We start from the raw sequence: 14,958 nt of genomic DNA on the forward strand, positions 1-14,958 counted from the left end.
TCTTTGTGATGCTTCTTAATTGTCACGTTCATGATAGCGTAGTGTATCAAATCCGATATTCTCTAAATATGTGTCTCTGTTATCAAAAAAAGGTTGACAGCAGAGACGCTTAGACTTGTTAGACACTGAGTGGAAACTGGGCCTCAAAAGTATGTTTTCTAGAAAAGCCCGCGAAAAAACCCGGGTGTTTTCGCGTTCATCATGGGTGGAACACGAGCAAGATTCGTTGTGCACCGATTCGTCAATCAGTAGACAAAAAAAAAGAAGAGAACAGCAACAGTTTTACAAACGCTCACTTAAGTATCTATATATAGCAGTCGAGGCATATTGACTCATGTTAAAGGACTGTTTGTGGTGTCTTGATGGTATGAATTCTCCATTGCGCCTTTGTTTGCATGCCTACTCTTAACATGAATACTTACGAACTAGCTCGGCTCCATGGCATTCTAATCGTAGTGGATCATACACTCTTAAAACCCTGGGTAAAGTTCCAGATTAACCCAGGAAGCCCGACCTTATTTCGTCTAGTTTCCTGGCTATACAGAGACTTTACCCTGGACGTCATTACAGGGCCCGACCACACTTTTTCACAGTGGTCGGAAAACACCACTGGTTGGTTGTTGAGGCTTTAGAGAACGCGGAAGCCAAACATTATGCAATAACGCAATCTGTAACTTGAAACCAATTCTCAGTCGGCGAGCGATTGTTCCCACTCCTCTCGACAAATAATGCCATGAAACCGAATGACGGCGCCCTGACCCTAAAGTCCACGGCCGTTTGGCTGAATTGAGCATCGCGAGTTGCATAGTTGCCGCGATCGCCGTAGGATGCCGCCCCGCACTCTAGCGTGCCCTAGAGTTACTGTATATGTTCTCTACGGGAGCAGTGTTGCGCATAGGTCCGCCATCTTGCCTCGCTAGTACCTATAGATACGCGGCGAAGCCACGCTCTGTTTTTTACAGGCGACTTGATTAAGCCTGTCACCGATCACCAGTAGACGTGTCAACAACCGGCGAAGAAAGAAGCAGCACCTTCTTTCAGGACTGTGCCACGGGAGTGCAAGAGCATTTTTTTTTTTCAGTCTGTCCAGTAACGCATATCGCAAAAGTGCTGCGTAGTGCCGAATAACATGCACCGCCGCTGGCGCCAAGCGGCACCAGCTATGGAGAATAAGCAACAAATGTGCGCGTTAGAGCCTGCCCTGTGCCAAAAAGGATTAGGAACACCTAGTTTACTTACTTACTTTACTTAGTTACGTAACTTACTTTACTTACTTTGCTTACTTACTTACTTTGTTTACTTACTTAGTTTGCTTACTTACTTTACCTAATTACCTTACTGTTATTTGCTTTAGATTCACATCCTTAAGCTTCGACAGCAAAGCATTTGCGTGGATTCGGCACCATTTTCGAAAAACATACTGAAATAATCGATGCTGTAGGCTCAGCGAGCCGTTCTCCGAATCTCAGAGGGCATGTACAGTGTCAAGTAGTGGTTCATAAATACAGCGACTGCTCTTCGGCACGCAAAGATCACGAGTGAACAAAACGCGCTGGCATTGTTATCCTTGGTCTTTCCGTGGTATCAAAACGATTACATGGGATCCTTCAGAGGACCGGTATTAGAATCGGCGCATCTATACTTGGCAAACACACTACATCCGGCACCAGGCAGTCAGTTATGCCCGTGGCGACATAGAAAAAATAAATAAAAAAAGGTTGGCGATTGTACGGTATAATTTCATCGCATTCAAGGAAAAACGGTGCATGTGTGTGTTCATCCCAAAAACTGTCCCCACAGCGTGTCTTCCAATCTTATCTTATCAATCGCATAACTTGCGATTGATAAAACATAAAAGTACATTTCCATCGAATGACAGTCGTGTGCAAAAAGTATGAAGCTCCAAAAGCTACAAAAACTGCGCGATGTTTAGGTTCCTCGAAGTGAGGCAGCAATGTATAAAGAGACGTCGAAAATTAATGGCGCATTCAAGAGCCTAGCACTAAAAAGTCCTACATTTGGCTTGAATTTACGCCTTCTGGCGATTCCAGACGAATGCATTTGAATCACTTGGTATCTGTTTAGATTCGCACATTATTTAGGACATCTTTCCAGACCTTTGTCATGTCAATTCGAACAACTCTATATATTTCTGCCCTTGATGCCACCTTCGAGTTCTGTCATGAGACTCTAAGGCACCTAATTGTCCTTGTAAACCGCTGTCAAAAAGTTGTTGAAGAGGCTGACAAGGACAGCTCTGCCAAGTGCTGTCCTTGTCAGCCCCTTCTGTCCGTCTGTTTTTCGGAGCGCTTACAAAGTTTCCAATAATGATCGTAATCCAACTGGCCCAACTAGTTATGCGGCTACCTAATCACTGCTATATAATTCACCATTAATTGCAGTCACTTGGCTTCTGGGTATCCACATTGGTATCCATTCCCCTTCCGTTCGCACTTCCCGTCTTCACCAGACCACTAGCAGCCTAACTATACTTGTTCCGGCATACACTTCCAATCAGAACGTTTGCACTACTTCAATTCATATAACTTATCCTTCATTTACGTTAATCTAACTATATCTCACGCCCATAGAGTCATGCTATACTGCAAACGCTGGTGTATTAAAATTATGCTGTCTAATCGAACGCTTTAAGATTGTTCTTACACGTGAACTGGAGCATTTCTGAGCATGACAGGCGCGGACGAGTTTTTACATGTGTCTACTATAGGGTACTGAAAAACTTTACTACAGTCTACTATAGACTATGAAATTATCTAAGCACGATCAAATTGGCGCCAAATTAAGATTCCATTCCACGCGTACATCCCCCACAAGCGGCAACGCAGGCTAAACTGCTCAACTGTCACGGTGATTTGATTGATTGATATGTGGGGTTTAACGTCCCAAAACCACCATATGATTATGAGAGACGCCGTAGTGGAGGGCTCCGGAAATTTCGACCACCTGGGGTTCTTTAACGTGCACCCAAATCTGAGTACACGGGCCTACAACATTTCCGCCTCCATCGGAAATGCAGTCGCCGCAGCCGGGATTCGAACCCGCGACGTGCGGGTCAGCAGCCGAGTACCTTAGCCACTAGACCACCGCGGCGGGGCAAAAAAAAAAAAACTGTCACGGTGACGCGCAATAAAGAACACATTTAATTATTTGCGTAGATGGAGCACAATGACGAGTTTTGTGCGTATAGCAAGTAAAATTATGGCGACTTCAATATGTCCTGGGCAGGCATAACTAAGCAAAGTCATTTATAAAGTAGAACCACATAAACACATTGTGATAATTCATCACCGATTACTGAACATCAAGATTTCCGGATTAACATTTCGAATATTTATCTATCGCATTCATACTTTAGTGTTCACTGACTGACTCGAACAAGCATCTTTTGCTTTGGCAGCATCAGCTATGAATGACAATGCGATAAGGCGTAATAATGAAACAAATAAACTTAAAACGTGTCCTCTAGTTATCTGAATGCCGTGACAACCTTCTCTTCTTAGAGCTGTTAAATAACGAAGTTCTCCATGGTGAGGTAAAAAAAAACAACAACGGTAAGATGTGTGACCAGTCGGCGAAAGTTCTGATGGGTCTTTTGATTCATGGGGTACTGAAACCCTACATAGGTCTAATACATTACAAACACAATGCAATAAATACTAAGTTGCGGAAGATATCTTGCTTGCCATATGCTGCGGCAAAGTGAAGCCAAAATGTTCCTTTATTTTTGAGGTCATTGTATTTTGTGTACGCTGACACAGTGCAAGTACAACACGCAAACGCCTCTTCGTATAGGTACGCTGTCAATTATGTTTAGCGCAGAAGGCTTCTTGGTAAATTAGAAATAGTTTAAAACTGCATATGTCACAAGGTGGTGACGTGTCCGAAGGCAGGAGACTGCTGAGACGAAATTGTTTATTTGGGCGAACCTGTGGCCGGCAAACGGAAAGTCAAATTACAGTGGCAGACTTGCACTGATAGCGGCGAACGGAGCGTCGGCCATCGATCAACTGATAAGCGGCGAAGCTCGTCGGCATTTATACACGTGTCGTCGAATATTCTAGCGTTATCGCTAGTGGCCACGTAGGTTCCAGAATAATCTGTAATGTTCGCGAAGTGGGCGTGATTTTAACGAAATGATTTACTACAGTTCCGAAGCTTCTCGAACACTGCAGATGCAGTTTGCGCTGAGAATTACGTACAGTGTGACAGAGCGATAACAAAACTTGACGAAGGAACGCGGCACTGCGTTGCGCTAGAAATGACGAACAATACGCGTACGCTACTTGTTTCTGCAACCAATACTTTCCGTGCACAAAAACGTACACACATGACTTCGTGACGTCAATCTAGCAATCAATTGAACTAGTTGGTTCGTGTTGATACTGAGTATAGGTTGATTGAAAAATATCATACGAAGAACAAAAGCGCACACAGGCAAACAGGCTAACAGGCTAACAGAACAAGCAAAGTTATAGCTTTGTCCTGGGTCAACATCGTGGTTTAGCATGTATCGGTGCCTTTCAAAAGCACATCTAATTATGTGCCTGTTTATTTCTTAGTTCATGTTATTCAATCAGACATTAAGGACTCAAAATCAATTACACGTCGTACTGACGTAGAGGCGCTGAAGTCAACGCACCAAATTTGCTTTTCATTCTTTTCGTCGGTTATTAAAGGGATAGGCAGATATTTGAAAAAATATTTTACCAGGATAAAAAGGCGTTGTGTAGCTTGCCCTGTTCGTCCCTTTTGATAAGCAAAGTTGCAGCTTATTGCAAAGTTGCAGCAAAGTTGCAGCCGTAGTTTAGCGTGTATCGGTGTCTTTCCGCGTTCAGTTGGTTTTCTGAAGCATAAAAAGCGTCCAGGAGATGAAAGTCGTAATCTAGAAGCAGCTGAAAACTCAGTTTAGTCTAAATTATCAGTAGATTTCTTTACCAGTGAAGTGCTTGTAGTGCTTCAATTAAGGCACTTCACTGTGTGATGTGCCCTCCTATTTTGCAGCAAATGTTTGCTACCCGCCCTATTAAGGGTCAAATGACTCACGAGAGACTAAGGTACCCTGAGGATACGGACCAGACCTGTTCACAGGCTTTTTAACGGCTAAACACTGACAACTGTTGTTTATCAAGCGTAGGCAACATAAGCAGCGCCATTATCAGAAGGCCTTAGCGCACTTACATTCACATTATATTCCGCATGTTGGTCACGTATTGTCCTGCGCATCTATTTATTCCCACCCCACTTTCCGATTTCAGTACTACCAAAATCCGTTAAAGGGCTAGTTGATGAGCATCCATGACAGAGTTAGTAAGTGCGACCGCGCGAAGTCGTGGAAAGAATACTCTGTCTATGTTTGTGTTTTTTTTTCTACGCCCTAAGTAATTAAGTGGCACTTGTTTCGAGTTCCCTTTGCGATACAGGTTAAACAGCGTACTTTATCGCTAGCATGACCTTTATATTTGACATCGAATGCTGTTTTGTGCCATTATTTTCGAAAAAAATTTAGCCATAAATGCAAAAGAAATGCGCATGGGAAACACTTCATAAAAAAAACGTTTCACCGAACATTGGGTAGGTTCTTCTTTCTTCCTTTTTTTCCCCTTTTGACTACGGTCACGTCACTTCAGTTTGCGCCACTTCAGGCGCTGCGGTGGACCTTGCATTTCCCCCCCTCCCCCCATCGAAGAACCCTGCGCAGACCTTTGCCGCAACACATCTATTTCGAGTCCATTTCATGACTGTCGCGCTCAAATAAGGCCATTTCCCACATGGAAACTATATACTGATGCCATAGGGCATTAAAAGAACGATGAAAAGGCGCAGGAGGCGAGTTGGCCATCCCTCGCTGTACCGGTAGAAGTGCGCGTACCTTGACGTACGTCCTCTCGGTGTCCACCAGCTCGAGGATGACCTTGCGCAGCCTCTCCACGTCAGACATATGCTTGCTCGCCTGGCCCACCGAGGCGGCTCCGGGCACCGCGCCGGCCGCTACCAGTGGCGGCTGTGCCGGTTGCTGGGCAGCCGCGACCACGGGCAGCCCACTGGCCAAGCTGGACCGCCTCCGCTCCACGGGCACGCGGCAGTACTCGGTCACCTGCTCGGCGGTCTGCGTTCACGAATTCGGGGTTTCAATTTCGAACTGCTGCACATGATCGTTACGACGAAGAATGCGGCAGCGTGACCGGCAAAGATTGAAAAATTGAGCTCCGCTGCGCAATACAAAAGCGTCGTTTTAAGGGCTAGTCGTCTTCACAAAACATTACGATAAATTTAGAAGTGTGGCAGCTTGGGCTAGTTGGTATGGCATGACGATAGTTATAGCGCGAGAACAAACCGACGACACAGAGACAAGAAGGGGTAAGGTGTCTTTCGTGTCCTTCTTGTCTCTGTGTCGTCGTTTTGTTCTCGCGCTATAACTATCGTCATTACGAGAAACTCTTTAGGGTGTATATGTATGTTTGTGACTGTACGTGCTGTCTGTGTGTATACTTGATCATTGTATTCACCACCTACAGGGGCGGAGCCAGGCTTTTTTTTTTTGTTTGGGGGGGGGGGGGGAGGCAGCACTACAAGTTAGTGGTTTTTGAGGATGCAGGGAGGTGGAGGACATATGCATTGCGTTATGCCGATGTCTTATTTGGGAGGTGGAGCATCTGCTCTTCCATATCATTCACTGGCACCGCCCTTCATCTCGAAAGCAGCAAGTCAGGCGATAAACCGGGGCTAACACCTCCGTGGGTATCATAAAATATTGCAACCTTCCTGTTTACTGGGTGTGCATAGCGAAACAAAACAATTGAAGCACATGAAAGCACAACGATACCCGCCGCGGTAGTCTGGTGTTTATGGTGCTGGCCTGCCTACCCAAAGGTCACAGCAACGAATTCCGGCCGTGCACGGCCGGAATTCGATGCACGTGGCTGGATTTGGAGGCAAAATGCTTGAGGCCCGTGTAGTTGGATATAGGTCAGTGGTTAATAACACCGCGCGGCGGAAAGAAATCGTAATGTTACTTTGTTAAAGCATGTGATGTTGCGTTTCGAATAAAACGTTCAATTTTTGGGCTGCTTCGGAAATGGGTGCCTTATTATTAGAAAACTGCTTGAATGATATTCCATTCGATGTCATCGCTATTCTATAAGTATTCGATATGGTTAAAAAAATTTACCATTAGCACATTCGTATAGACTTCGCGTATGAGTCAACGTATATTCCGGAGTTGACAATGGTTCTCTAGCAAATTTGAAAATTAAACTCGGCTATTCGCGTCGGGTTGTACGCTATCTGCTTAGAACTATCGCAAACACGCGAAAAAGTTCCGGTTCACTGAAGCGTGTCTTGCACTGACCGATAAGTGTAATAGTCCTAAAGCTTCCGATAAGCCGGCCTCAACGAGAGAAAATAAGGAGGAGCGGGGTACGTGGCTAGCACTCGTGTCAATAGATTGCGGCATCAATTTGTTTGTTATTACTGTCACTTGGCGCGAGAGGGTGCCTAATCGTGTATCACAGCTTTCGCGATAATTATCGCCCATTATATAGCAAAACAATGCCTACAGATTGCGTTCACCTAGGTCGCAGCGAACAATCCATGGCGCACATTCTGAAAACGTTTACGCTAGCCCCAGCGATCGCACTTGAATGTAGCATCTGAAACAGCCGACAGACTTGAACAAGCGGACAGATTTCCACGACTGTGGTCGCCGCTATCTTGTGCATTGCTTTGTGATTTGTGCTTTAGCTCGACCTGCGTATTCGTGTGAGAGCGCCAGAGGAAAAGTCGGCACGTGTACCTTTTTACAAGAGTCCTCGATGACCTTGAGCAAGCTTTCTATCTGGTCGCAAGAGAGGCCGGACTGGTCCTGAGGTGGCACCGGCGACGGCGTCGGTCGGCCCGACGTGTCCGGAGATCGCTCTTGAGAACCTGCGGCGGCCGTGCCGTCAGTACACGTCCGATTCGTTTCGAGACACATCACCGTGGAAACTGCACACGCAGCGCGACGGCCAACTTCTTGCAGAACCCTCGCGGTTGCGAGTGGGCGTAATGTGTGCATCTGCCACTCTCAGCGCTCACGTCCTTACTAAACTCTTTTTACCTTTGTCTTCTGAAGGTTATCAAAGCGGTGGTCATCATGTTTATTAGTCTGAACTTTGTCCTTCCCAGATCATAGTGGTATGTGCCATATTTTAAGTAAAAACCAAGTCAGTGACAACCCAAGACTGTAGTCGTAAATACAGAGCTGTTCAACTCGAACACAACTCCTACAGATTCGTCAACCAGATGGTGAATGTTTAATGGTTCGACCACTCTTTCATTTACATGGCCGTGCTACTACTGCCCTCTAGTTTCCGGCTTGGACACCTGGACGAAACACCCTTCAGGAGCGAATATGCGTAAATTCATGGCGGATTAGTGAGGTAACAATCACGCCACGTCACAAAACGAAAGGCTTACCCCAGATGGGCGAGGGCACAATCAGCTTTCCGATCATCTCGTCGCTGAGCACGCTGTCGCTGGGCGGCGGCGGGCAGACCAGGGATTCGATGTAGTCGTCCGTGGTGCGCATGGCACTCGCCAAGTCCGGCGGCTCGGTGCGTGACGAGCGCATCATCATGCAGAGCGAGAGCTCCTCCTGCAGCACGCACTCGATGTACATCATGTCCAGGTCGCTCACGATGGCCCCGTTGATCACCATGATCTCGTCGCCCTTCATGAGCCCTGCGGGACGAGGACGAATCAACTGGTGCTCCCTATCGATGCAGGACTGATCAATACGATCCAGCCAATGCCACTGACGTATACAGCTCAGTGTCGCTCACCCTGTTGATGTGCCAGGCTGCCTTCCTCCACCCTGCTTACGTAAACACATAGCTCGTCCTGGTGATCTGTGTTCTCAACCAGCTCGGCTTCCACGCTGAAGCCGAACAGCTGGTCTAGGGAACTCCGGGAAAGCCCCACTTGGTACAGCACCTTGGCGCAGACCTCCAGACTCTCGAAAGTCTGCGAGAGATCGACTTTGGTATGCCTACAGGCGGACAAACACTCGGTAATGCAAAAGAGATAGCTGAATTCTGCCAGCTGGTGCTTAACTTTTGTTTTTTTTTTGAAGTTCAGGTTGTCACTCACGTATTTGACAGATCATTATTGTACTAAAAGTTTAATGAAGACAATTTTGCAGTTACGAAAGCCAGCACTTAGTTTCTACTTACACCCTACATGAAGTGTGTGACGTGATTTATTGATGCTGGACGTCAGGGAACCTCAATAAATGTTAAAGGTGGGGCTTCGAAGAGCGGCGGGCGTCGAGTAGCAGAAATCCGGGCTAGTGCGAGCTCGAGCCTAGTGCTGCTATCTGACGCTGGTGCTTGCGTGATTCGTCGTCGTCTTTTCTTCACAAGTGCTCTATATAGACAGGGCACTGAACATTTTCGTCTAGCTTCCTCGCTATAGATAGCACTTCATACGGGACCAGATTGTAAATCTAACCAGATTACGCCGCATATCAGATTATTACCAGATTGCCCGCATAAGATGTTAGCCTGAATTATCCCACGGAAGTCGCGGCGTTAGCATGTGCCGCTCGTATGTGATGAAATACCGTATACAGGGCCATTAGCTTTCACTGTTCAAAAATGGCGCGAGAAAAGGGGAGACGGCTAAGCTAATTCATAGCTTCTAAAAGCGCAATATGAACACATCGTGGATGAAGAAGACGTGACAAGCACTATTTCTAACTAAGATTTTAATGCGTGATAACAACAAATATATACGTACAGCCAACAGAAGGAAAGGATAGGTAGAAAAGCTAAAGAAAACATGAAACCAAAGATCTTAAAAGACATGCGATCATGGGGCAGTGCTCACTCGTGCGAACTCTTGTCAACAGCACATGTACAAGCAAAACGTCAAGTGGTCAAAAACTTTTCATACGCACATCAACCCCATTGCATCGGCAAATGTGGATGCAAAGCACGCGCTACATGACTGCACCATGCGTACATTCTAAATCGTGAAGCTCATTGATTTTCAAGGCAATAAAAGGCACTTCATGGGTCATAAAGAGCGGCTGAAGTGAGCGTTTGAACGCGTCCATAACATTGTTCATATCTGCTTCAAGGCACGCCGCAACGCTCCAGAGTACTACGAGAGTCATCTACGAAACTGTAGACTTCATTTGATTTTGAACTGCCAACTCTGTCGACCAAAAGTATATCCAAATCTTGATCTTTGAGTGCGATAGCTAGCGTAGGCGCGCGCGCTATTCCGACAGACATAAGCATAGATATATTAAAAGAAAAGCGACGCACAAAAAGACAGAGACAAAGAAGAGAACCACACACAGCGCTCAATATGTCGTCAAGCTCCCTTTACCAACACGCCCAAAAAATGGCACTGCCAAAGGAAGGCATGCGCGCCTATTTCGGAGGCGATGAGGTGTAGAACACAATGCGACGGGGAGGTTCCACCACCGCGTCGTCTTAGGATAGCGTTGGAAACCCTTTTGCCTTTTTGAGCATAGATTTACATTGTCAGCGCAGCGTGATAAATGCTACAGTCCTTGATTGATATCTGGGGTTTAACGTCCCAACAAACGATACAGTCCCTAGAATTACTTATGTATGCCTTTTCTTGTATAAAGACACACATACAAAATATTGACATGCCGTTATGGTGCCTCAGAAAAGCGCAATAATTGCTTTTTAATTGACAGTCACACAAGTATGAACGCTGATAAACTTCGGCAATATTGGTGGGTGCTGCTGATGGGGTTGGCCGTTTGGAGTTCCGTTCAGAGCCATTTAGGCTATCGTTACAGTGGACAAACAGACGAATGTACAAACAGACAGACAAAAATTTTTGCGTCGTGACCCAAGAAAGACTATCGTCCTTAAAAAAAAAAAAGCCGCCCGCGCTCGGCATTCAACTCGTCGCGATGCACCAACGCGCGCTTATCTCCCACGCGTATATACTTTGCCCCGCGGATGGGGGCGGGGGTTAGTTGCTTGTGCGCGCACGCTTATTCTTCGGTGGGGAGAAATGTGTGCCTTGGCATTTCACCGGAACGATTATGTCAGTTGCCTGCGCCATAAAGGTCCCTTCGCTCGCTGGGCAGGCCCCGTTTGCGAAAAGAGCGCGCTTTTTAAACACAGCGAACAACTGTGACACTCGACACTCGTTAGTTCGCACTGATATCTGTACCTGTGATTACGTTTCGTGCGTCGTTTTTGTTTAAACAGCGCATTAAGCCTTGAGCTGTAAACGTTCTTAGTTAGCTTTCGTCCTGTGTGTGTGTGTGTTTTTTTTTCGTGCTTCATTTGTGCGTGAGCAGCGTGCTGCACGTTTAGATCTGCAAGCCGTTCTCAGTGTTATATTTCAAGTTGTTGCTATCGCATTCATTGCTTCGCTCTTGCAGCGAGACACTTTTTTTTACCCATTCTTTTTTCCCCCTTCCTTACCTGTCTATCCCCTTCCCCGCTTTTCCTTCCCCAGTGCAGTGCAGCAAAGCGGAAATCTTCGAGAATCTTCTCCCTGCCTTTCGCTTAACCGTACCTCGAGTTGAGACGAGACAGCACGAAAGCCGCTTTTCTAGAGCGCGAATTCCTTTAAACCAGTGTTTTGCAGAGTTACGCGAGATCGGGTCCAAAGGATTGATTAATTGATTGATTGATTGATTGATTGGTACGTGGTGTTTAACGTCCCAAAACACAATTTGATTATGAGAGACGCCGTAGTGGAGGGCTCTGGAAATTTCGACCACCTCCATGGGGTTCTTTAACGCGCACCCAAATCTGAGCACACGGGCTTCCAACATTTCTGCTTCCATCGGAAAAATCAAGTCCAAAAAAGTTACCTGATAGCACAACATGTTATAGCATTCCAATTTGTTGTTATCGAATTCACTGCTTCGCCCTTGTGGCCAAAGTGATTTTCCTAACGGACCGCTGCCGTGTAACTCACCAAGTTGTCAAACAGTTCGGTTCGCGCCGCCACGTAGCAGTCGTCCATGTCTTTCCTCCTGTGGAAGCGTAGGAAGTGGTCGTTGGGCGACAACTGCCTTCGGCTGCAGGCCACCCAGAGCACTTCTTCGACGGTCATGTTGTCCCGAACTCCTACTATTACGGCCTGCAATCGGGTAAAAGCGTCGAGTTGAGGAAAGAAGCGAACTGTTAACTTTTCGCCAAGTACTCGGGGTCCGTTCGATTCGCCTGCACCCCATGAACAATTTCGAGAAGTGCTGCAATTTGCCATTCGTTTCAGCGGTGCGGCAATGACCACCTCTGCACCACGCCATTGGTTTCAAAGGGTGCTGGAGAGGGGTGTGGGCAAAAACGTCCCCGGAAGAAATGGCCCATGTGCCATGGCTGTCTAGGAAAAAAAGGTCCCCAGGTGAAAATTAAACGAGAAACTGATTAGCAGATATTTATTCGACACTAATTAAAACATTTTTGCATCCCTTACAACGCCAGCGGCATTACCTTTTTGTCTTCATATATGACAGCCCACGCACAGCTTTCTGCCTCCTTTGTTTGATTCCATTATCTCCATTCCACAAATAAGTACCATTAAGTACACCACAGAGAAAGTATCGATTGAGCTCCCGGGAGCGTGCACTTAACTGCAGAGTGATGGTGCGACGAAGCTGCTGCCTCGGGAAGAAATGCATGGGTGCTGAACTGCCACCCCCGTTGTCTTTTTCAGGCGCGTGCATAGCTATAATTTGCATTTATCTGAAATGCGCATGGCATGTGATATTGCATCTGTCATTACACTTATACAGATAAGTTGGGACAGTTGGTATGTCATTATGGTGTTTCGTCGACAATCTTTCAGTAAACTGCAATCTTCGCGCACATCTTTTATTTTATTTTCTTTGAGAAAAAAAGAATTGGCGACTGGAAGGCGCAACGTTCGACAGTGTCCGTGTCGCGGGGACGTTTTTTTTTTTTGACAACGCAAATGGGAACATTTTTTACCAAGATACGTTTTTTTTTTTTCGGATCCCGCCGGAGAGGTGCAGCACCGGTTCACAATTTTCATGCACCCCGCACGCTGACGGTGCCAGCTTTGCGCAGCCGCGAGCTGGCGTACGCAGCACAGCAGATGACGTAACATTTAGGCGGTGTGTATTGCAAAGACGTTCGTGCCCCATAAACTGTCCACATGTGCAGTTTGCCATCCCGGCAAATGTTAGTGGAGGGTGTAAATTGAGGGAACAGAAATAAGGTATGCACCCTGTAGTTCGTTTTTTTCTGGTATCCCACTGTGACTGCATCGCTGAACTCGCGTTGCACAATTTGTGAACTTCGCGAGCACCACCGTGAACCGGTTCCTACTGGTGCAGGTGAAGTGAACGGACCCTCGCTATAGTGAAAGGGAGTCTTACTTGATTATCTGGCAAGTTGATCTTGACGCTTTTTTCTCCTAAGGCAGGCAGGTCTAGGCTGCTTTGTAGTGAGGACGAAGGCATGCTTAGAAGTCTTCTGGAACAAACGGGCAAGGCATAAGCAGAGAGGAAGGCAAAAAGGTTTTCTCCATAGACAACTCGACGTTATCATAATCAGTGTAGCACCACCCTGCCTATTGGTCCCAAAGCTTGTGCTAGTTTGAATGAATACTTTCCTGGGAAAGTTTGTAAATTGACTGAAAGAACAAAGGAACAGACATGGACGGACGAGAGAAGACAAGAAGGCGAAAACACGAGCGCTTGCCAACAACTGATGGTTTATTGAAAACGAATAAACAGAAAGAAAAAGGCTTGTAGATCTTGAGCTAAAAATGTTTAAAACCAACGCACGAGTGTACGAGGTAAGGATTACCTTCTAGATGATATATCTATACCCTGTGCAACCTGACTTTGCGTTTATCATCTGTCTTTTAATTTAACTGATATTCTGAAAATTCATGGTACGTGTTATGCTTAATAAGCATGCTAGAATGATCACATCAAACTGTACAGGAGTGCATCTGCGCTGACGGCACTCGTCCTATAAATTATTTATATTCCTTATTGAGTTCCTCATTAACTGCCGTATCTTCGTTGTCACTAATACTTCAAGTGTATACGTGGCCCGCTACTCCCATGTAGCCAGTTGTGAAACAGGTGCAACTCACTTGGAACTGTTGGACCTGGAAAGTGCAGCGCGCGACCTCCGCTTGGTGGCGCCCCGGCCCGAGAGCAGGTTTGTGAGAAGCGATGGGCTGCGCGCGCAGATGTACGCGTGGAACGAGGAGACGGTGAACACGCCCAGCTTGTTCAGCGTCGCCTTGGTGGCCTTGGACACGTGAGTTAGAAGGTTCTGCGGAACACGGTGGACGACCACGTCAATATGACTACAAGGAGGAAGTGAGCACGGTCACCGGACGAGCCGATCAATTATGGAACTGTCTTTTGGCCAGTGATCTCAGTTATGCGGGCTTTGCTGCCCATTAAAGCGCTCTATCTTCTCGGTAGACGTATTGCGTTTTACGCAACCATCGTTCAGCAGAGTACGTGCATCGCAGCATCTACGCTGAAATCGCCATCTTGCGACATATAGGTACCACGGGATGCATTTTTTAAAGTTACTTATCAGTTCGCGTCCACGGATATTAAAGAAATCGCTAAACATAAGTCTCCTGACCAATTTGGTGGATCTGTATTTTCTAATTAATCTGCGTGCCACAATATGGCGCTTACAACACACCAGATATAGAGATACTGCTACAGTATATCTCTATATCTGGCGTGTTGTAAGTGCTAGCTTGTGGCATGCAGATTAACTAGAATATACGGAGCCACCAAATCGGTGATGAGACTTGTATTTAGCGGTTTTATCTCTAGGGACATTCGCCAGATATTGAGCGACTGAAACAGAGAACGCGCTCGTCAAGGCACCCTGACCCACTCGCGTCTACGTCAACCGCGGCCCGAACTTTCCGCGACGTGTTTCTCGTGCA

General features: G+C 46.4%; 1 protein-coding gene across 4 annotated transcripts in view; it reads right to left on the bottom strand.

Moving 5' to 3' along the window:
* sif (guanine nucleotide exchange factor still life) overlaps window positions 1-14,958 on the bottom strand; it is a 273,472-nt gene that overhangs the window by 15,884 nt on the left and 242,630 nt on the right. For 3 of the 4 annotated variants that reach the window (XM_075895490.1, XM_075895491.1, XM_075895488.1), the window contains exons 16-22: window positions 14,134-14,318; window positions 13,406-13,502; window positions 11,980-12,144; window positions 8,841-9,021; window positions 8,476-8,739; window positions 7,814-7,944; window positions 5,891-6,127 (exon numbers count right to left, since the gene is read on the bottom strand). In XM_075895490.1, coding sequence (XP_075751605.1) covers window positions 5,891-6,127; window positions 7,814-7,944; window positions 8,476-8,739; window positions 8,841-9,021; window positions 11,980-12,144; window positions 13,406-13,502; window positions 14,134-14,318 — 1,260 coding nt within the window. The remainder of the gene's footprint in view (window positions 1-5,890; window positions 6,128-7,813; window positions 7,945-8,475; window positions 8,740-8,840; window positions 9,022-11,979; window positions 12,145-13,405; window positions 13,503-14,133; window positions 14,319-14,958) is intronic. The other variant, XM_075895489.1, reaches the window with a different exon arrangement.

This window comes from Rhipicephalus microplus, chromosome 5 (assembly GCF_043290135.1).
Source record: "Rhipicephalus microplus isolate Deutch F79 chromosome 5, USDA_Rmic, whole genome shotgun sequence".
Taxonomy (NCBI): Eukaryota; Metazoa; Arthropoda; class Arachnida; order Ixodida; family Ixodidae; genus Rhipicephalus; species Rhipicephalus microplus.